This window comes from Phyllostomus hastatus, unplaced genomic scaffold, assembly GCF_019186645.2.
Source record: "Phyllostomus hastatus isolate PE091 unplaced genomic scaffold, TTU_PhHast_1.1 phas_contig_16, whole genome shotgun sequence".
Classification (NCBI taxonomy): domain Eukaryota; kingdom Metazoa; phylum Chordata; class Mammalia; order Chiroptera; family Phyllostomidae; genus Phyllostomus; species Phyllostomus hastatus.
The window spans coordinates 9,902,345-9,925,138 of record NW_025333643.1 but is presented as its reverse complement, the minus strand read 5'-3'; the positions used below and the strand labels follow the sequence as shown (position 1 = coordinate 9,925,138).

At 37.0% G+C, this 22,794-nt stretch overlaps 1 protein-coding gene across 13 annotated transcripts in view; it reads left to right on the top strand.

Moving 5' to 3' along the window:
• PBRM1 (polybromo 1) overlaps positions 1–22,794 on the top strand; it is a 125,732-nt gene that overhangs the window by 53,691 nt on the left and 49,247 nt on the right. For 8 of the 13 annotated variants that reach the window (XM_045831924.1, XM_045831925.1, XM_045831923.1 and 5 more), the window contains 5 exons: positions 1,446–1,490; positions 6,953–7,229; positions 11,282–11,387; positions 15,725–16,367; positions 21,196–21,407. In XM_045831924.1, the coding sequence (XP_045687880.1) occupies positions 1,446–1,490; positions 6,953–7,229; positions 11,282–11,387; positions 15,725–16,367; positions 21,196–21,407 (1,283 nt within the window). The remainder of the gene's footprint in view (positions 1–1,445; positions 1,491–6,952; positions 7,230–11,281; positions 11,388–15,724; positions 16,368–21,195; positions 21,408–22,794) is intronic. The other 5 variants (XM_045831926.1, XM_045831936.1, XM_045831935.1 and 2 more) reach the window with 1 other exon arrangement.

Genomic DNA, 22,794 nt, shown 5'->3' with positions numbered 1-22,794 from the left:
TCACCATCTTTTTAGCAGTAGACAATCTAGGGGGGATATCTTATTTTAGACCAGGAATAAGCTAATCACTAATAGTAGAGCTTGACAGATTGAAAGTTGAACAAAGAAGTCCTTAGTAATTATTGATACAATTCTATTCGTGCATTAATAGGTCTACTAAGATGTGAGGATTAAAAAAGTGGTTTAGAAACAAGAAGCTGTCCTGTGTTACCCTCTTATAAATAGCATTTGGGGAAACATTTTTAGCTTTGAAAATAACTTTGTTGACTCTTTTATGTCTTGGTAACTAAATTGATTGGTGTACCCTGAGATGTGAGTCTCCTCCGTTACTGGCCTATGAATGTCATCCTTCCAAGTTCTTAATTCCTTGTTATACCAGGGACAACGGAGGAAAAATGTGAAAGCAGATCAGAGACATCAAGTCAAGAACATCTTTGAGTGTAATTATATAACTCTACTACAGCATCACCTGTGTTTTCCAGATCAGTCACCAACAAAGATAAAAACTTCTCAGGCAAAAGAAGGTAATGGAGGCAAAGGTGATGGTACAATTAGTGCCAACACTGAATGAACAGAGAGATCTTACACTAGTTAAATGTTTAAAAAAACAAGCAGTTCCAAGGATGCATTAGCCTAGGCCAGATACTTAAAAATTACCTATCTCTGGTATGTTGTTTGTGGGACAATCCAAGTAGATTAAATGAAAGATACTACTCTAAAACCTACCATGAAAAGAAAACTGAGCATTAAATTTTTGAAATAATGAATGCCACTTCAGACCTAAGTCCCTTTATGAACAGATTTCCTAGGAAGTGGTTTGTATAACAAAGCGAAAAAGAGAACATAAGAGAACAAAAGAGAGACATAAGAGAACAACAAATACAAATCATAGCTAAAGTAGTAAAAGAACATACTCAGCTTTGAAATACAGGCATGAATGGATGTTAAAGGGCTGAGAGAAGTCCTATACTTTGGACTATGACAAAGGAAATAACATAATGAGCCTTTTAGAAGGTAGTTATGTTAAGAAGTTTTGGTAATAAGAAATGGACTTCTCCAAAATTCAAACAAACACAGAAGCCTAGTAAGTTAAGCTTGTCCTTCCTTGGAAGTTAGGACCAAGTTTTCCAAGTACCACTTGACTTTACTCCTAAGTACTGTGTATGATTCTATCGTTGCTGTATTTTTTTTAATATTAAAGAGTCTGAGAAAAATTAATGTTGGTATGTTCTCTTCATTGTGGGAATGCATTCTTCTCCCTCATTTCTCTACCCAAAAATCTACCTGCTCTCTTCCATGTCGAAATGTTTCAAGCATTCTTAATATCTTTTATTCTTTGGATTGAATAATCCTTTTTTTCTCAACCATATTTGGTTTATACATGACCCTCCAATGTTGCTTATTTTGTTTCTCTTCACATGTAATGTTTGTTTCTACTTTCCCAGGAACACTCTTGACAGTGAGATGTTGGGTCTCAGGAGGCTATCCAGGTGTGCAGTCCTTTTTTATGCATTAACATTTTTTAAAGTGTAAGCTTCTGTGGCATGGTCAGTAATGCTGATTAGGTGACCAGTGAAGCTGTAAGCATGTGAAATAATTGTTTTTATTTGAGTACTAGTTGATTTTATGAATAAAGAAAGCAGTATCGTTTAGAAGTATAGCTAGTAAAATAAAGTCAGCATTAGCCATAATTTGTTACTAGATTGGCTGGGGGCAGCAAGCCCTCTCACCAATCATTGTAGCTGTGCTTCTGTAGCAAAAGGTAGAGGGTGAGAATATGGTGGCATTGCCAGTATCTAGGGGCTAGTGGGTGCTGGTTCCCTTTTAGGGATGCCTTTTACAGATTGGGGATGGTGGAGGGATTAAAGTCAATGTTGACAATCCAAGTGATGTCTCTCTGTGTTGACACCTATGATTGGGTTAGTATTTCTTGAGCATGAACACATTTTCTCAGTCTCTGATTTTGTCCATGTTTTATTTCTTTAAAAGTATCCATTATTTTGCATGTTACTTATGATTTTAAAAACAGCTTATGAGTTGTCACGTTATAGTCCTAGTAATCATTGTGGTGCTTTTATTTTTATCTTTGCTGTCTGGCATTCATAGAGTATCATTTGCTTCCAGAACACCAGACTCTGTTCTTATAGGTCATAAAGGAGAACTTTAGTCATCACCTGTACCTGCCAGGAACTTATTGGCCAGGAAAAAAAAGCAGGCAGTTTGAAAACAAATGAAGCTATGTGGAAACAACATACTAAAAATAATTACATAAGATACACAGTTGTGTTGTTGTATAGAAATGTATCATGATTGCCCAAACAGCTTTAGGAAATACTATTTCCTTACCATATTTTTCCTTGAAAGTTAGGTATTCTTAACTTATTTACATGTTACTACCATATGTAGTCCAACCTACAAAATTAGTTATCTTCTTCCTAATATTTCCCTTAAGAAAAGTTTTTCTGGTATTTAAAGACCATGAGTTGTATTTCTTTTATATATCCCTCATAGTGTATGGCACTGGCTTGGAGTAGTAATAGAAATAGAAACACGAGGCATCATGGAGTAGTATTATAACCCCAAGTTCTAGAGCCTTACTGCCCAGACTCAGATTACAGTTTTAGGGGTTTTTGTTTTATTTTGTTTTGTTTTGTTTTGTTTTGATTTTAAGTCCTTGCCCAGGAACATTTTTTCATTGCTTTGAGAGAGAGGGAGAAGAGGGAAGAACATCGATGCAAGAGAGAAGCATCAATTGGTCACTTCCCACACGTGCCTGGACCAGGGATAGTACATGCTCAGACCAGGGACCAACTCGCAACCTTGGCATGTGCCCTGACCAGGAATCAAGTGCACAACCCTTTGGCTATGGGACAGTGCTCCAACCAACTGAGCCACATAGGCCAGGACGAAATCCCAGTTCTTACTAACTCCGATATGAGCCTCATCTCAACAAGGCATTGATGACAGTACCTACCTAGGATTGCTGCAAGGACCTGATTGGTTAATATGTTTAAAGCCCTTAGAACTGAGCTTGAATGCAGTAAGCACTCAAGAGATGTAGCTCTGATTATTTTGTGGAAGTAGTTTCTGTTAACATCAAAATTTGAAATCAGTAGATTTAGTGTTGTTTTTAGTCAGATGTTACTGGTCTGAGAAAACATGTTAGAAAAGATGAGTAAAAAGTTTTACTTCTTGAAGACTTGAAAATGAAATGTAGCAAGCCTCATAACAGAAAGAACCATTGTATTTACTTAGCTCAACAGCAGTCACCACTGAAGCTGTAGGACCAAGGAGTTCAATGGTGGGCTACCTTGAAGTCTATGAACAGAGTTGGCTTTGATTAGAGAGGTTGTTGGTCAGCATTAACTTGGGAAAGGGAAGGACATGATAAAGGCAGCCTGGTAATTATCAGTTGATTCAAGCCTCAGTTTTGATTACTCACTTTTTGGCCTTAGGTATTCACTTGACCTGTCTAAACCTCTGTTTTCACATCTGCAAAGTTGGGCTAATAATTGTATCTGGTTATCAGAGTCACAGGATTAAATGAGAATGTCTAGATAGTTCCTAGCACAGTCACTGGCATGTGGTAGAAATGTTAGCGATAACTATAAATAGCACATGACATGTCTTTGTGTGTGTTGTATACAGATACATATATAATAAGTAATAGCTTTAGAGGAAGGATAACTAAGGACATTTGAGAAAGTGGTCAGCCACAAGGTATGAGGGTCAGGAATAACACTATGGCATGAAAAATTGAAAGTTCAGATCTAGAAGAGCTCTGGAGGTTCTCCAAAACTTGGTGATAAACTAAGAAAAGCAAAAAATGACAGTGATTCCAATGTTTCTGACTGGTTTTAAGGGTCAGGAGAGTGGTGGTGGTGGTCCTAGAAAAACAGGGATTCAGAACAGAGCTTCTGCTAGCTTATAATCTTTGTGCAAATTAGAAAAGCACCCATATATCAAGATGCTTGACTTTCATTTGTTGGGAAATTGCTGTAGTATACTGACACTGGCACAGGACTGTTTGTGGCCCATCTCCTGTACAATTCTAGAATTGTATGTGTATTATAACATTTATGATCTGAATTAGCATCTCCTGAAGTGCACAATGATAAACAGCCCTGTTTTTGAATTCCCTTTAGATTTATTTTACTTTACTTCATTCCAAGGTAGTGATAAAGATAAGGAGAATGGGTATCCCAGTTACAAAGTCTGAGATTTAATTTTACACACCTTTCCCAAAATGAGAAAAATAAACAGTTTATAGTTAATGATGTGAGAGAGAAGAGTGGTAGGATGCACAGAGGGGTTCTAAAAAGAATCTGAAAAGCAAAGTGACATTGAAAACAGTAGCTAGAAAATATCAAATAGGGAATATAATAGCTGTCTTTTTGTAACATAGTCTCATTTCAAAATGTATTTGAAGTTACTTTCAAAAGTCATGGATATAATAAAGTTTGGTGTCTATATTGTAAAAGCATAAAGTAGATAAACCAGCCACCTAATGTAATACAGTTAGTGTAAGAGTAGAAATTTAGCTCTGCATTTTTTCTGTTAGCCAGGTTTAAAAGTAATGGCCCACTAGTCTCATTCTCAAAGGCCATTAAATGATCTGGAAAAATGTAAACAAAATAACAAAACTGGATTTGTTCAGAAAAGACCCTAAGTGACCTTAATAACAAAAGTTTTGTTTGCCTTAAACACAATTAGATTTTACATTTTGAGTATGTTCCATTCAAAGCTGCCCAGTGTCAAGAGTTATTTGAGTTGGAAGAGTGGGCCACTGGCCATTCTGTTACTTTTTGGCATTTCACCTAATACTTAGTTAAAAGCTTTTCTTTCTCTATAAGAAATCTCATAAAAATCTGCCCTAGACTCACTGAGATTAAACTATTTATAATTTTATACTGAAAAGCCTAATGGTAACTGGGAGTGGTGTGCTGGAACTAGGAAGTGAACAGAGTTAATCTCCTTCTGGTCCAGGTAAGGGCCTCAGTTGAATTCTGCTTGATATTCCTGGGATGAGGAGGGATTTCATTCTGAGTTGGTTATAGCTCAGATGTTGAAAACTGAATTCTTGAGTCTTCCTTTTGAAATTCAGCACTCACAAGTGAGACCTGAAGAAATCATATCTGACTTTAGTAGTTTTAAGTATTCCATGATATCAAACTCAGGTTCTGAAATTTTTCTTTAGAGCCTTCCTGAAGGTTAAATTCATTTGTGCTATAATCTCTCCCTAGATGTGGAACTCTGTGGTATATTACCTTTATCCCAAGTTCCCCTTCAGTTATCCACTTGCTAAAGTCCTGGACTGAGGGAATTCTTCCTCTCACATCACTGCCCCACCATGCCTCTTTGTAGAAATAGTTTCCACTAAATAAAACTTCTCTAGATTGACATTGTGTACCAATCGCTTTTTCGACATAGAGACACAAAAATACTGAGAAGAGGAAATGGCAGGAATGATCCAGAGCCACTAAGGGAAATGAACAGTTTGAGTGGAGGCACAGGTTTTGAGGATGATCTCACCCCTAGGAAACAGAGGTCCTTTTTCTCTCTTAATAGCACCATGATGCTAGGAAGATACACATTTCTGAGACATTTTAAATTTTGACCTATGTGTAAATATTTCTTTTCACATCTGTTAATTATTCAAGTTTTGTTTCTTTTCTTTTTTAAGCATATTTTGAACCTTGGAGAGAAAATATCTGGCCTGTGGCTTCTCCATGTCCCAGCAGTAGAGAGTGGTTGGAGGACTGGACTAGGAGACCCATTGAGCCATATAATTTGCTTTAAGAGTGAATTTCCTTTCATTTATAATATAGGAAACAGATAAAAACTTTTCACCTCTAAGTGCTACATTATAGGCTCTTAGTGTCTCTCAAATAGAAAGTAAATTGTAAGTCATTTATTTTTATTACCTAGCTGCCTGTTTATTTGTAGACTGCTGATTTGAGTCTGGCTAGAATTTCTTTATCAGTGTCCTGAAGACATACATTGGGCCAGAAATCATATTGGAAGATCATCTCTTCTAATTCACTAGGCAGCTCACCTTGGGTGGGTCATTTAGCCTCTCTAAGCAGCCAGTTTCCTTCACAGTTAGGAGACTAGCGCATATGTCTTCTGGGCCCCCTTTTAAGTCAGGTTTTAGTTTGTGGTCCCTTGTACTTTGTTCCATATCACTCATTTCTGTTTCTTAGCATCATATCTCAATAGGGTGATTTGGAGAACAAGATAGGGATTCACACTTGGAGATGAAAATTTACTGAAGAGCTCAGATGAACCACAGACCATTTATTCTTTAAGCTGGGTTGAGATTGTGAAATAATGCTGGTGGAGGTAGGAAGCAGGGACTGGCCCTGGCAGGGTAAATGCAAGAGCAACTTGTACCTACTATAGAGATACTAGTCTGGCAGGAGCCTTGCTTTGTTTTCTGATAAACAATATACAGGTGTTCCAGATGGTTATCTTAAGAGATAGAACCCTTGCGTGTGTGCATTTGTTGGGTTTTTTGTTTGTGTTTCTTTTGTTTTTATTGAGGACTGTTTATAACAGTAGGAAATCCATAGTTTTATTTCAGTTTTGCTCTATTCTTAAAAACAAAAAGTATATTCACTTGATAATGAGATTTCATTTTCGTTAGCTGTCAGACAAGATCTCTTTTTTCAAGCATTGCATTTCATAAATATTCCAAACAGGTTTGTCTGGTGTTCATTGGCTGCTCCCACCATAGTCACTGTGTTTTAATGATTTTGGAAATTTTCCTAATGTTTGCTTATGGCATCCAGCATGTTAACTGTGTTTGTGGCATATGTAATCAATAAATTATAATCATCATGAAGCATCTGCTCACAAGCATAATTTGTTTCATTCATGTTCGTTCATCCATGTGTTAAAAAAAACTGAATCTGTTCTCATTTTTCTCCTTTTCTACCTCCTCCCTCAACAGTAAAAAGAACATAAGAAAGCAGCGAATGAAAATCTTATTCAATGTTGTTCTTGAAGCTCGTGAGCCAGGGTCAGGCAGAAGACTTTGTGATCTATTTATGGTTAAACCATCTAAAAAGGACTATCCTGATTATTATAAAATCATTTTGGAGCCAATGGACTTGAAAATAATTGAGCATAACATCCGCAATGACAAATATGCAGGGGAAGAGGGAATGATAGAAGACATGAAGTTGATGTTCCGGAATGCCAGGCACTATAATGAGGAGGGCTCCCAGGTAAGGACATACAGGAATCCTGGAGTAGACACATCTACTTTTGGGTGTTTATGGAATAATGGATTTTGAGAGACCAGATCTAGAGACCTAACTTAGGTTATTCTTCTCAGTGACTAGCTTAATACTTTGTCATTTCTTAACTGTTTAAATGGGAGAGAGTATATTATTAAGGTTAAAAGTTCATACTCTGTAATTTGACATCCTAGATTTGAATTCTGCTCTGCCAAACCCTGTGTAAGTAACTTATCTTTTCTCAACCTAATTTTTCTCATCAGTAAGTTTGGGGATAATAATAGTAAGTACGTGCATCAGGATTGTTGTGGGATTTAAATGAGATAGTATATACAGAGCATATAGTATTGTGCCTATTATTTGAATAAGCACTCACATGAAAGCCAATGGTGTTAAAATCTTTTATTATTATTATTACTATTCTCAGTAGCTGTACATTTTCAAGGATAGTTCTTAAAATGTTATGATATATAAGAATGAGAATAGTCCCATATATGCACCTATAAATAACTGATTTTGTTAAGAAGTATCTTGATTTTCAGGATTTTTTTAATTTTGAAAAATTTTATTTTTTAAGTATATTTTATTGATTATGTTATTACAGTTGTCCCATTTTTGTACTCTCCTTTAGTCCCCTCCCCACCGCACCCCGTCTCCCACCAGCATTTCCCCATCTTAGTTCATGTCCATGGGTCATATATACAAGTTCTTTGGCTTCTTCATTTCCTATACTATTCTTAACCTCTCCCTTTCTATTTTGTACACACCATATATGCTTCTTATTCCCTGTACCTTTCCCCCATTCTCCCCTTCCCCCCGATAACCCGCCATGTGATCTCCATTTCTGTGATTCTGTTCCTGTTCTAGTTGTTTGCTTAGTTTTTGTTTTTGTTTTAGGTTCAGTTGTTGATACTTGTGAATTTGTTGTTATTTTATTGATCATAGTTTTGATCTTCTTTTTCTTAGATAAGTCCCTTTAATGTTTCATATAATAAGGGATTGGTTATGATGAACTACTTTAACTTGACCTTATCTGGGAAGCACTTTATCTGTCTTTCCATTCTAAATGATAGCTTTGCTGAATAGGGTCATCGAGGTTGTAGGTCCTTGCCTTTCATGACTTGAAATACTTCTTTCTAGCTCCTTCTTGCCTGCAAGTTTTCTTTTGAGAAGTCAGCTGATAGTCTTATGGGAACTCCTTTGTAAGTAACTGTCTCCTTTTCTTTTGCTGCTTTTAAGATTCTCTCCTTGCCCTGGCTGGTGTAGTTCAGTGGGTTGAGTGTGGGCCTGTGAAGCAAGGGGTCGCTGGTTCAATTCCCACTCAGGGCACATGCCTGGGTTGCAGGCCAGGTCCCCATTAGGGACACATGACAGGCAACCACACATTGATGGTTCTCTCCCTCTCTTGCTCCCTCCCTTCCCTTCTCTCTAAAAATAAATAAGTAAAATCTTAAAAAAAAAAAAGATTCCTTATCTTTAATCTTGGGTAATGTAATTATGATGTGCCTTGGTGTATTCCTCCTTGGGTCCAACTTCTTTGGGACTCTGAACTTCCTGGACTTTTTGGAAGTCTGTTTCCTTTGCCAGATTGGGGAAGTTCTCCTTCATTATTTTTTCAAATAAGTTTTCAATTTCTTGCTCTTCCTCTTCCCCTTCTGGCACCCCTATGATTCAGATATTGAAACATTTAAAGTTGTCCTGGAGGTTCCTAAGCCTGTCCTCATTTTTTTGAATTCTCGTTTCTTCATTCCATTCTGGTTGAATGTTTATTTTTTCCTTCTGGTCCAAACTGTTCATTTGAGTTTTGGTTTCCTTCCCTTCACTATTGGAAAAATAAAGAAAAATATTCTTTATAAAATAAAGAAAATATATTCTTTGTTTTCCTTAAAATATTCTTTTAAAAATAAATATTTTTTCTTTATTTCACATTGCATTACCTTCATTTTTCCTCTATTTTGAGACCATACTCAACCATTTCTGTGAGCATCCTGATTACCAGTGTTTTGAACTCTGCATCTGGTGGGTTGGCTCTTTCTTCATCACTTAGTTCTGTTTGTGGAATTTTGATCTGTTCTTGCATTTGGGTCATGTTTCTTTGTCTCAGCACACCTGTTACATTGTAAGAGTGGAGCCTGAGGTATTCACCAGGGCAGGGCAACCCATGTCTCTGCATTGTGGTGCTGTGTGTGGAGGGGGAGTCTGAAAGGCAACAATGCTGCTTGCTCGGTTCTCAGCCAGCTTTCAGTCACTTCCCCTGCTACCCGTAAGCAAATCGGGCCCTTCTGGTGCTGATTCCCCAGTGGGTGGGTTTGTGTACGTTCCAGGACACTTTGGGTTTCTCCAGCAAACTTTCCTTGTGAGGCTAGGAGTTTCTCTCACTGCCACAACCCCCACAGATTTTTTTAGTCAGAGGTTTTGAGGTTTTATTTCCCCGTGTTGGATCCCTGGGTTATGTGATCTGTCTTGCTCCCCAGTTCCTCCCGGTTTATCTGCACACAAATGTGAGACTGCCAGTATTGCCTTGCCTGCCCAGTCCTCTAGCTGCTGCCTTGCCACATCCAGCTACTCATCTTTTCCCTTCCTACTGGTCTGGATGAGTGTTCTTCTTTAATTCCTTGGTTGTGGGGCTTCCATACAGTTTGATTTTCTGTCAGTTCTGCTTATTTTTTGTTTTTAAATTTGTTGTTCTTTTAGTTGTGTGAGGAGGCAAAGTATATCTATCTATGCCTCCATCTTGGCTGGAAGTCTTGATTTTCAGTTTTATCAGTAGAGCTAGGATACATTCTTCTTTCTTTGATATTTTTCTATTTCAAATTCCTTATCTACTTAATTTTTTATTGATGTATGCTTGATATATAACATTGTATTAGTTTCACGTATATAACATAATGATTTGATCTTTTCTCAGTATCTATGAGTTTCTTTTTGCTGTGTTCTTTTAGATTATGCATATAAGTGAAATCATGCAGTATTTGTCTTTCTCTCTGACTTTACTTAGCACAATTCCCTCAAGGTCCATCCATGCTGTCACAAATGGCAAGAACAGTACTCTGTGTGTTTGTACATGACGTTTTCTTTTTCCATTTATCCCTTGATGTACGCTTAGGTTGTTTCCATATCTTGGCTGTTGTAAATAATGTTGTAGTTAACATGGATAGGAGTGCAGATATATTTTTGAGTTTATCTACTTTAAATCTCCCAGAAATAAAATAACGTTTTCAAGTCATTTTTTCTTTCTTCCGCTATTATATTTGAATAGAAAATAAAGTGGGATGTTTTATGAGCAAAGAAATGCTTCTCTGTTATAAGGGTTTACAATGTCCTCAGCACATTGGCTAATGTGCTGGCTAATGTGCTGTTTTCTGCCACTGGTAGGGGAAAAAAGCCACCCTTAGGGGTAGCGAAAGAAAAGAGGTCACATTCCCTCAGCCCCTCTGCTCTGGCAACAGACAGGAAAGACAGAGCCTCTGCTGGGGAAATGGGAGGCCATTAGATAGGTAACCTTGCTCTTAGCTACTCTCAGATCATTCATTCTTTAGAGAGAGCTCCTAAGCAGGAATTATTGCTTTTCACAGATCAGATTCCTGACTGAATTCAGACTGATGCTAAATCCCATTTCATATGGGATTTGAGAACAGTGTTTGAGGTATTGTTCTCCAACTACCAAATATTTTAAATTTTTAATTGTTATTGAGTTAACTATGCTACTTGAGTGTCCAGTAAAAGATTTATGGAGAAAAAACACATGTTAATATGTTTTAAAACTTCTGTAGATACTTGCAATGATTCTACTGTAGTAGTTCTCAAACTTGAAATGCATGTCAGCACATTAAAATCACTTGGAAAGCTTGCACAACAAACCAGTTGAGGCCTAGGCCCACCCCACAAAGATGTGATTTTGTTGCTTTGTAGTGATCTCAAGGTTTATTTCCTTAGTTCCAAACTAGTCTAACCTGTGTTTTTAAAACTTTGTGTCTATGTATTATATTTAAATAGGAAGTATTTTAGAAAATAATTTTAAATATATTTATGGAATATAGGTGTACAATGATGCACACATCCTGGAGAAGTTACTCAAGGATAAAAGGAAAGAACTGGGCCCACTGCCTGACGATGATGACATGGCTTCTCCCAAACTCAAACTGAGTAAGGCAGCCTCATAGTTCATTGTTCCATTTAATGTATAAAGGATAGACTACTGATTTACTGAAATAATATTTAATTAATTGGTGAATATGTTTGAACTTGCACTCCAGCATCAAGTTTCTTCCCTCCTCTCAATCATTCTCTTCCATATTTTAAGTAGTTAAACTGGGGAAAAGCATGTGTGAATAGAATAAAATTTCAACGGTATTGTTTACCTTCTTGAATGTGGTAGACATTTTGTAAATGTTATGAAATAGGAATAGGCAGAGTAGATTATTTTTTTCCAACAAATGATGCCTGGAAGATGTAGTGGCAGACTTCATTTTCGTATGTTTGCTTGCTCTTTACTGGAATTCAAAATAAATCCCAGCAGCTTCTCCTAGGCAGAATTTGAGAGTGTGGAGATATCTGGCCACTGTACTGCACTCAGCTGTCTTGAGTGCCATGTGTGGATGGTGGTTTTATTTAAAAATGTAAGGGGAAAGAAAAAAGCAAAAATAATTACTACCATTGGACTAAACAAGAGGTTTCTGCCTTATGAAGTCATATAATAAACAAAGGAAATACCAAAAAATGATAGTGGTATTGTCAGATGTTTTTTAGAGCCATATTTATCAAAAGGGGAAAAGAGATTCTACTTTTTATGTGAAATGACTATAAACTAAACTTTACAATACCTGTGGATATGATTGCTAAGTGATGATTTTTTTTTAGTTACGGTATTTATCTTTTCGTGGAATAGTAAGGGCATACAGAAGGTTTTCAGAAATGAAAACATTTTTTCTACTTTTTAGGGACACAGTGCCTTTTATAACTAGAACTGGCCATGACAGTGTAGCTTGGTTAGTTAGAGTGTCATCCCAGTATACCACAGTTGCAGGTTCGATCCCCTGTCAGGGCACATACAAGAACCAACCAATGAATATAAATAAATGGAACAACAAATCTATGTTTCTTTCTCTCCCTTTCTGTCTGTCTCTGTCTCCCTCCCCTCCCTCTCTCTACCCCTCTTTCTTTCTAAAATCAATCAATAAAAAAATTTTTTAAACTAGAACTAATTCCTGAGTTAGAAACTTAAATCTTATACCTTTTTATTACTATTTTTATCCTCACCTGAGGACCTGCTTACTGATTTTAGAGAGGGGGAAAGGGAGGGAGAGAGAAAGGGAAAGAAACTTTGATGATAGAGAGGAACATTGATTATTGTATGCATCCCAACCAGGACAGAACTTGCAACCTATGCATGTGCCCTGGCTTAGGTATCAAACCCACAACCTTTCAGTTTGTGATGGGTTGACACTCATCCAACTGAGCCATACTGGCCAGGGTGAAGTGTGGGGAAAAGAGATTTTAATGTGTAATGTTAACTTTCTTTTCATTTCTCTATGTTATATTATGAAAAAAAATTTCAAACATAAATATATAAAGAATGGTACCCCTGTGTGCTATACCTGTTGCTCAGCATTATCAAGATTGTGTCATACTTATTTCCTATATCCTGTTTTCTCTCATTTTTAAATTTTAAATTATTTTAAAGAAAATCTAATTGTCATTTTATCTCTACATATTTCAGTTTGCATCTATAAAATACACAGATACAGTTGACCCTTGAACAGCTTGAGGGGACATGTGCCTAAAATTCCCATTCAATTTAATTGAGGCCTTATATGCAGATTCCCACTACAGAATCAAAAATACTGTTTTTAATCTGAGGTTTGTTGAATCCGCAGACTTGAAACTTAGTGATACAGGCAGACAATGCTGTTTATTGAAAAAAAATTTGTGTGTAAGTAGACCCTTGCAGTTCAAACTCATGTTGTTCAAGAGTCAACTGAATTTTCTTAAATAACCATGAAGTCATTATCACATCTAAGAAAATTAGCAGTTTCTTAGTTTCTGGGTCTCATCTAATAATCTGACAAATTTTACTTATTGTCTTACAAATAATTATTTTTACATTTGGTTTCTTCAGGCTAGAATCTAATTAAGTTCCTCATATTACATTTGATAGTTATGCCTCTAAACTCATGATCTAGAGTAGTGCCCCTCCTTTTTTTTTTTTTAACCCTCATGCCACTGATTCTTTAGGAACCAGGTCACTTTCTTGTACAGTTCCAAATTCTGGATTAATCATTTCACTTCCTTGTGATTTTATTTAACTTTTTCCTTTGTTCCCCTTAGTTCTTATAAATGAACGTTAATTCTAGACCTGGCTGGTGTGATTCAGTGGATTGAGTGCTGGCATGTGAACCAAAGGGTCACTGGTTTGATTCCCAGTCAGGGCACGACTGGGTTGCAGACCGGATCCCCAGTTGGGGGTGCAAGAGAGGCAACCACACATTGATGTTTCTCTCCCTCTCTTTCTCTTCCCTTCCCCTCTCTCAAATAAATAAATAAATAAATAAATAAATCCTTTTTAAAAAAAGAAAGTTAATTCTAAAGGCTTGACTGGATTCTACTTTGGCTTGGCAAGGATTCTTTGTAATAGGTATTCTACACTTAGGTTGCATCACATCTTAGGGCATTGTCTGGTTGAGGTAGAATCCAAAGAAGGTTCGCACATCGAATTTGAATGATACTTGTTTTTCTGTAAATTCCCCTCCATCTCTCTTTTCATTTTTCCTTTGCAGTTTATTTGTTGAAGAATGTAGGTTTGTACTATAATTTACCACAGTCTAGGTTTTGCTAATCGCATCCATTTACTGTATTTAACATGTTCTTTGGCCTTTTTATTTTCTGTAATTGGTGCGGGAGACTTGATCAAATTTAGATTTGATCCATGTCCCCTACCTTTGGCACACAACCCAACTTCAGAGGTGATACAATCTTCCATCAGTTGGCACATAATATCTGGTTGTTTCTGTCCATTATGTTAACAGTTACTGATGCTGAGCTATTGATTCACTAAAGATATACAAAAATAGTGATGGTTACGGTATATTAACATTTCCTACTTAGTTACTAGCTGAAATACTTATATAAAGAAACTTTGCCTCATCCAATATTTGACTACCTGGCAATACAGTTTTTGGTTTGTTGGTTTGTTCTGGTTTTGGTGTTTTGTTTTGTTTTGTTTTTGTTTTTGAAGGGATAAAAGCTAGATTTTGTTCTCTTTTATTTACCAGTGTTCAGAATGCAGCATTGTTTTACTAACATCCTTCAACATTTACCCAGTTGTTTGTTCATTTTTATGTATTATTAAGGACTACTAGATTTAAACATATTGCTTAATTTTAAACCATTGTAGTTGTTGTCCTTATTGATGCTCATGTTGACCCAGGCTGGCTGCTGTGTTCTTTTCACATGACCATGTTAAGAAGTCGTTGAAAGATTTTTGTATTGTCTAGTGTTTTAAGATATTCTAGGCTTGCCCTGACTGGTGAAGCTCAGTGGATTGAGCACTAGCCTGCAAATCACAGGGTCACTGGTTTGATTCCCAGTATGGCACATGCCTGGGTTGTGGGGCAGGTCCCTGGTGGGGGACATTAGAGAGGCAACCACACGTTGTGGTTTCTCTTCCTGTCTTTCTCCCTCCCTCCCTTTCTCTCTAAAAGTAAAATCTTAAAAATATATATAACAGATATTCTAGGCTCATCTTGTGCAGACTGGGAATCAGGAGTTACTGACATTAGTATTTGAAATCAGAATTTCAAAACTACAGTCTATATAGTCAAAATTATTCAGGGATATACTGCTGCTGGGTTGGTCATTGTTTCTACGCTTTTCGGTGGACTAACCTAGGAAAGTGAGTGTGCATATGCTTTATATTTAAAGATAAAACACATTATAAGTTCATACTATGCTCTCAATTGAGATTTAAGCCTACAAGGCTTTTTGTTGTTTGTTTGTTTTTAATGATTTTAATTATTTTTAGAGAGGGGAAGGGAAGGAGAAAGGGAGAGAAGCATCAGTGTGTGGTTGCCTCTCAAGCACCCCCTACTGGGGACCTGGCCTGCAACCCAGGCATGTGCTCTGACTGGGAATCAAACCAGCGATCCTTTGGTTCTCAGTCTGGCACTCACACTGAGCCACACCAGCCAGGGCAAGGCTACAAGGTTTTTATAAGTGTCCTCTGTTTTAACATCTGTATCTCTTTTTCACGCATGATGAATTTCAGTTCTCCAAAATACCACAGGTGATGGAATTAGAATGTCACATAAATAACTCATTTGCTTTATTCTACCTTATTCCCAACTATTTCAACAGTACTTACTGTCTAACCAAAAATATGATTACTGACAACAGCTTAAATTGTTTCCAGTTCTTTTTTGTTGGTAGGAAATATAAATTTAGGTTCATTTCATTTTATCCAGTTAACATTAAATCTCTTTTTTTAGGTAGGAAGAGTGGCATTTCTCCTAAAAAGTCAAAATACATGACTCCAATGCAGCAGAAACTAAATGAAGTCTATGAAGCTGTAAAGAACTATACTGATAAGAGGGGTCGCCGTCTCAGTGCCATATTTCTGAGACTTCCTTCCAGATCTGAGCTGCCTGACTATTATCTGACCATTAAAAAGCCCATGGACATGGAAAAAATTCGAAGTCATATGATGGCCAACAAATACCAAGATATAGACTCCATGGTTGAGGACTTCGTCATGATGTTTAATAATGCCTGTACATACAATGAGCCTGAGTCTTTGATCTACAAAGATGCCCTTGTCCTACACAAAGTTCTGCTTGAAACTCGGAGAGATCTGGAAGGAGATGAGGACTCTCATGTTCCAAATGTGACCATGCTGATTCAAGAGCTTATCCATAATCTTTTTGTGTCAGTCATGAGTCATCAGGATGATGAGGGAAGATGCTATAGTGATTCATTAGCAGAAATTCCTGCTGTGGACCCCAGCTTTCCAAACAGACCTCCTCTTACTTTTGACATAATTAGAAAGAATGTTGAAAATAATCGCTACCGGCGGCTTGATTTATTTCAAGAGCATATGTTTGAAGTATTAGAAAGGGCAAGAAGGATGAATCGGTAAGTTTTCAAAGCCATTTCTTTTTTTATGAACTGTGATATTTAATGTGAAACATAAGGAAGAATTCTACTTTGTTGTATTATTTCAGCTTAGATACATACATGACTACGGTTGGAGGAGGGCTATTTTGAATTCTAATTAACCAGAACTTCTAGAGAGAAAGCATCTAAATTATAAATTAGGACTAATAAGAAGGAGTAAGACAAAATTGAAGATCTATTGAAAAGAATAACTTAAAAGACAGCCTTTCCCAAAACACTTTTTTAAAGGATAAAGTTTATAGTTACAAATAGGAACATGATTTCCCTTTGAAGGTTGAGTTCAGTTCAAGCATACTTTAAATAAATTAAAATAGTTCTAAGGTATTGATATTTTGAGATTAAACTGATGTAAATTTGGTCACTGTTTCAGTGTACCTAAAAGCACTTTCTTACCTGAAATTTCTCCTTTTAAGGGCCTTCTGCAGACATTAAATGTTCTAAAAGAAGCAGTCAAAGTTAAATTTCCATCAAGTTTAAATTCCCTTGTAAATTCCCTTGTTGTATATCTTTGCCACATAACAATAGTATACTCAACTGTTAAAACAATTTCAGTTCAGCAATTACAGTGTGCCTTCTTTGTGCTCTTGGCGTCATTTAAGGAAATACAATATAAAAAGTTAAAGATACAGACTCAACCTTCTTGAAGCTTACAGTCATCATGCTGAGAGCTAGACCTTCAGGCAGTTGGCATGGGTAATTCTATCTGGGGAGTCTGTGAAGCCTATGTTTGCTCTGGATCATGAAAAAAAATTAATAGTAATGTTTGCTGTTCCTCATAAGCACCTGTTCTTTGTAAATCACCATGCTAAGCACTTTATGTAGATAATCTCTGATCCTTATAATAGCCGATCTAGGTAGGTAATAATCTTCCCAGGTTGCATGTGAAGAAGTGCACAGAGAGAAGTTGCCCAGAGTCACACAGGTAGAGTGGTAGCTCATTTTGTTCCCCACTTGTAGAGGGCTAAGACTGAGATAGTCACCAAGATATCAGTCATGGATGATAAGGCTTGAGTTTGTGCTCTAAAAGCTTTAAGTCTGACAGTTGGAATAGGACCTATGCTTAGGGGGAAATAATTCCAGTCATGAGACAACACATAGCAACTAGATATTTAGTAAAGATGGTGGAGGAAGGCACTCCACACTAGAGTTCTAAAAAGGCTTCAGGCATCAAGGAAAATGGAGGAATGGGTGGGATTCACATAAGACAAGTGGTATGAGTAAAGGCATAGGGTCAGGAAATGAATATAGTGTGTTCAAGGGACGAACTAGAGAGGCCCTTGAGTGACACATTTAGGAAATGGTCTCTCTATTCTTCAACAGTGGGAATAGATAAAGAGAAAGATGGAGGACAGGGAACATCTTGTAGTCAAAATCTGCATTCAGGCCCTGCTGGTGTGGTTCAAGGGATTGACTGCTGGCCTGTGAACCAAAGGGTCGCCAGTTTGATTTCCAGTCAGGTCACATGCCTGGGGTGTAGGCCAGGTCCCCAGTAGGGGGTGCTTGAGAGGCAACCACACATTGATGTTTCTCTTCCTCTCTTCTCCCTTCCTTCCTCTCTCTCAAAACAAATTAAAAAAATTAAAATCTGCATTCATTTATAACTTTCATTTATTCAACAAATGTTTATTGAGTGGTCAGTTGGTGAAATGTTTATTGAACTGTCAGTTAGAGTATTATCTGAATGCATGAGATACACCAGTGGACAAAGTGGATAAGCCCTGCTTTCATGGAGCTTACACTTCTGTTCTTCTCAGTTTACTTAAAGACTCTTTAAGTCTAAAGTCACTTCCTGCCCCATCCCCATTACATCTTGGTATTAGCTCTGTGAGTCTTCCAAAGTACATTTGTCTCTTAGATATTAGCAACTTTATTTATTTTCATGTAGATAACATGATTATTTTAAGAATTAACCAGACTTTTGCCCTGGTTGGTGTGGCTCAGTGGATTGAGCACAGGCCTGTGAACCAAAGGTTCACTGGTTCAGTTCTTGGTCCGGACACTTGCCTGGGTTGCAGGCCAGGTTCACAGTGCTGGGCATGTAAGAGGCAACCACACATTAATGTTTCTCTCCCTCTTTCTCCTTCCCTTCCCCTCTCTCTAAAAATAGATAAAATTTGTTTTTAAAGAAGAATTAACCAGATTTGTATCCCTAGAAAATGAGCTTTTTTCATTCTTCCATTGTTGACATGACTGGTGTTTGCTTTTGAGGCCTGAGAGATGGAATCCAAAGTTTATTTATAGGAAATAGTGATCAGTTTCACTCTCATGCCCACAGCTTTGTTGCAAAACATAAGGGAAGCCATTCTTTGTGAATGAATATCGTACACAGTAATTAAGAATAACCGATGCTGCTGAGATGGAGATGCATCAGTTGAGTAAATGATAACCATGGCTTTATTTACTATATTGCCAGTAATTTACTATATTGATAGCAGATGTCCCAAAACTATTAAGTTCATGAATTCCGTGAAGTCCACATACAATACATTTTCACTTTGATCTTTTGACAGTGTTCATGCTTTTTCACAACTTACCCATACCCACCACTGCTACCCATCATCACCTAGGACTTCAGCACCTAAAATAGAAGGGATCTGAACAGTGAGGCATAGAAAAGTTCACTCAGTTGACAGTGGTTTTTCTATCAGTAGTATTCAGTAATAGCACCGCACTGACTTCTACCAGTTGGCCTCTAGCTTTCCTAATGCGCTGACAGGATACCTGGACTAAGTGCTAATGACTTCCTTGCAGGTAAGGGGAAGCATAAGACAACAAGGACAAGAGAAGCACTAACAATTCTCCAGTAATCTTAATTATTTTCCTCTACTGAATATCTGACTTATATGTAAGGATTACCCACCAATTAAGGGGAATAAGAGTTATTTCTTTTTCCATCTTGAGTTTTTGTTCTTGCACATGCAGGGAATACCTAGTCTCTTAGATTAACAAGTCCTTCCTATTACTTTGTTTAAAGAAACAAAACAAAGGATGTCACATGTTTAATGGCTCTGTAAGGAACGTCCATTATTGAACCACGTAACATGATGAAATTATAAATCTGCCCCCCTTTTTTCACTGTATCCTAGATTACCAAAAGTGTGTTTTTACTTTTAATTTTGTATATAAAGTTGTAAGCTATTATAAAATGAGTTTTAATTTCTAGTGAACAGTCTTAAGATATTTCTATTCATAAAACAGGCATCAAAATAGTGTTACAGGAATTTCTTCCCTTGGTCCATTTTATTTTTATTGGTTTCTTACAAGTATTAGCATTTCTGTAACCTGCAAAGATTTTTAAAAATCTTTCCAGAAACATCCATTTTAGTTACTTTGGCAGTATTTTTAGATTTTCTTGCTAGGTTACCTTTGCTGATGAAGAGAAGCATTCTAGAGGCTTTGCCAAAGTCTATTACTGTAGTAGTGGGTATCCACAGGCCCTGACTGGGCTTGCTCTGCCTGCCACCACCCTGCCCTACCAGAATGTCTGTGTAACTGCTGCTAAGACTTTGTCTGTGGTTACCTTTGTGAATAATTTTTCAGACCCTGGTGTTCTTAGTTAATAGAATTATATTTAAGCCTTCCTAAGACCACAGTGGATTGAGAGTAATAAAATTTCTACCAGTCCAAATTCTGAAGTTATTTTGCCCAGTCCTCTCATGTAAAAAAAGAAAAGCTTTTAAAAGTTTTCAGTGTGACAGAGATAATTCTTTTCCATCTCTCTCTGTGTTGCTCTAGATGGTTCCGCAGAATTAGAGGTTCTTTCTGGGAAACTAAAATGAACACTAACCTGTAACCATTATAGGATCCCTCCTGACTTGGCAGTTTAGGTCAAATGTTCTCTGAGTCCTACCAACCTAGACAGCCATGATATACAAATCAAAAAAGAAGAAAAGGGACATTGCCTAAATCTTTTGCTAACTTTATATCAGGGGTCTCCAACTCCAGGGTGGTGGACCATTATAGGTCCATGGCCTGTTAGGAACCAGAGGTGAACTGGGAAGGAGGGGGCGTGGGTGTTGAGTGAGCGAAGCTTTGCTCAAATTATTGCCTCAGCTCCACCTCTCCCCCACCCCTGCCTTCACAGTCCGTGGAAAAATTATCTCCCATGAAACCAGTCCCTAGTGCCAAAAAGGTTGGGGACCCCTGCTTTATATAATGTGTTGTTCCCTCAACTAAGAGAAAGTGAAAATTAATTCAAAGATTAGATGCAAGTAAGTGTTGCAATTAGTATGGAGCTTTAGCAGTGTTTGGTTCTGGTAGCCCCCTTCTCTTGTGAAAATCAACCATTTCTCCCCTGGAAACTGTATGAGACCTTTCTTTTTACATGAACTATAGAAGGAGCAAGTCTTCATGAAAATGAAACTAGTGGGCATAAAGCTTACCAAGGAAAAATGACTCCAGATTCTATTCTAAGGAATTTTAAAGAGATACCCTTCTTAGCACTGTGCAGAAGTAACATTGTAGTAGTTAACATTAAAGGAGCATTGGATAGAATTTAACATGTAATTGAAGTGTTTAAAAGAAGCAGTTTGTGCCATCTTGCAAAGTGAAAGTTCATAGGTTCAACAGGCAAGTCAAGGCACTTGCCTAGGTTGCGGATTTAGTCTGTGGTTGGGGCGTGTATGAGAGGCAACTGATCACTGTTTTTCTTTCACACCATTGTTTCTCTCCCTCTCTTTCTTGCTCTCTTCCCCTCTAAAAATAAATAAATAGATAGATAGATTTTTTAAATTTTCAAAAAGGAAGCAGTTCATGTGGTCAATAGATACTCTTGATGTTGTTATAGGACAGATTCTGAAATATATGAAGATGCAGTAGAACTTCAGCAGTTTTTTATTAAAATTCGTGATGAACTCTGCAAAAATGGAGAGATCCTTCTTTCACCGGCACTCAGCTATACAACAAAACATTTGCATAATGATGTGGAGAAAGAGAAAAAGGAAAAATTACCAAAAGAAATAGAGGAAGATAAACTAAAACGAGAAGAAGAAAAAAGAGGTTGGTTTCTTTTCATTTTATTAAATATGAAGAAATATACTATACTCTTTTATAGCTTGTCTTATAATTAGCTGTGGAGAAGAATCTTTTTATAAATAAGGACTCAGGATGTTGACGCTTTCAAAACAGACATGGTAAGATGTAAATGTTTTTTTATCATTATCAGTTTGATCATCAGACTGGAAAAGACTGGAAGTTACATGTAACACAGCAGTTATCCTAATATTTCAGGAGCAGAGTCAGTTAATTCACAAGTGTGGGAGATTAATACTATGGGTAGATAAAAATCTAAGGGGCCCAGCTGGGGCTAGAAACCATTCTCAGCTGTGAGTGCATCAAGGTTCTGCCCCCTTGTTCAGCAGCATGGCTCTCCTTATACAAAGTGTAGGCCAGATAAGTAGATGATATTTTGGCTGAACCTGATAACTAGAAGGACATTTCTTTAAATTTTTAATTGTATCAATCTAAAAATATTACTTTGAGTCACTTATCAGAAGTTAGAAATATTTTGACAGTGGGAACTTTTATTAGAAATTTGGTCATTTCTGATAAAGCTCATATATATACCTAGAATATATGACTTTGTAAGAGTTATACTAGTCTTTAGCATCAAATCTGCTCCTTATGAATTTTTTCCCTTAAGAAAAAAAAAGTTGATTTGAAGCAAATTTTCTAAAGTAATGACATATACAAAAAAAGAAGAAAAAGGAACCTGGTTGGTGAGAATAATAATTTTACCAGCATAGGGCTAGCTACAAAAACTAGCAGCTTTGTTCACAGAGTAGATATACTCATACAGGATGATGATTAGGGGAGGGAGTGAGGAGGAGGAGGGTCTCTGTTTTTGCCAGTGAAAAGTGATTGATGTAGAAATGAATGGTGTAGACCAGCAGCTTTACTAGCCCAACATGACAGTGAGATTGAGGAGTACCCTGAAACTTGGCTGTAGAAGCGGTAAAATAAGCTCTCCACATAGTCTTAAGTGACTGGAAAACTATACATGTGCAAGGGAGATATGAGAACTGAATGAAACACGAAATGCAAGGGATACCTGAAAGTTGGTTACAACTTGGAATGCATTCCCCAAGCCATATACAAATTAATCATCAGAGGGTGATTTCTTGTAGGTTTGAGGCACTTGAGTACAGTCATCACCTAAATCATTTGTTAACCCTAAGCTATGCAGACTTAGGAGCAGCCCTTCATGTCATGTGGCTTAGTATACTTACAATGGGAGTCTCAAAGGAGAGAAGAGAAAGAAAGGGGGAGATAAATATTTGAACATATAATCGCTGAAAACATCTCAAATTTCTTGAAAAGCATTAATCTTCAGCTCCAGGAACACCATTTAAGAAAACACAAAGAAAACCATATCTAAATACATTAT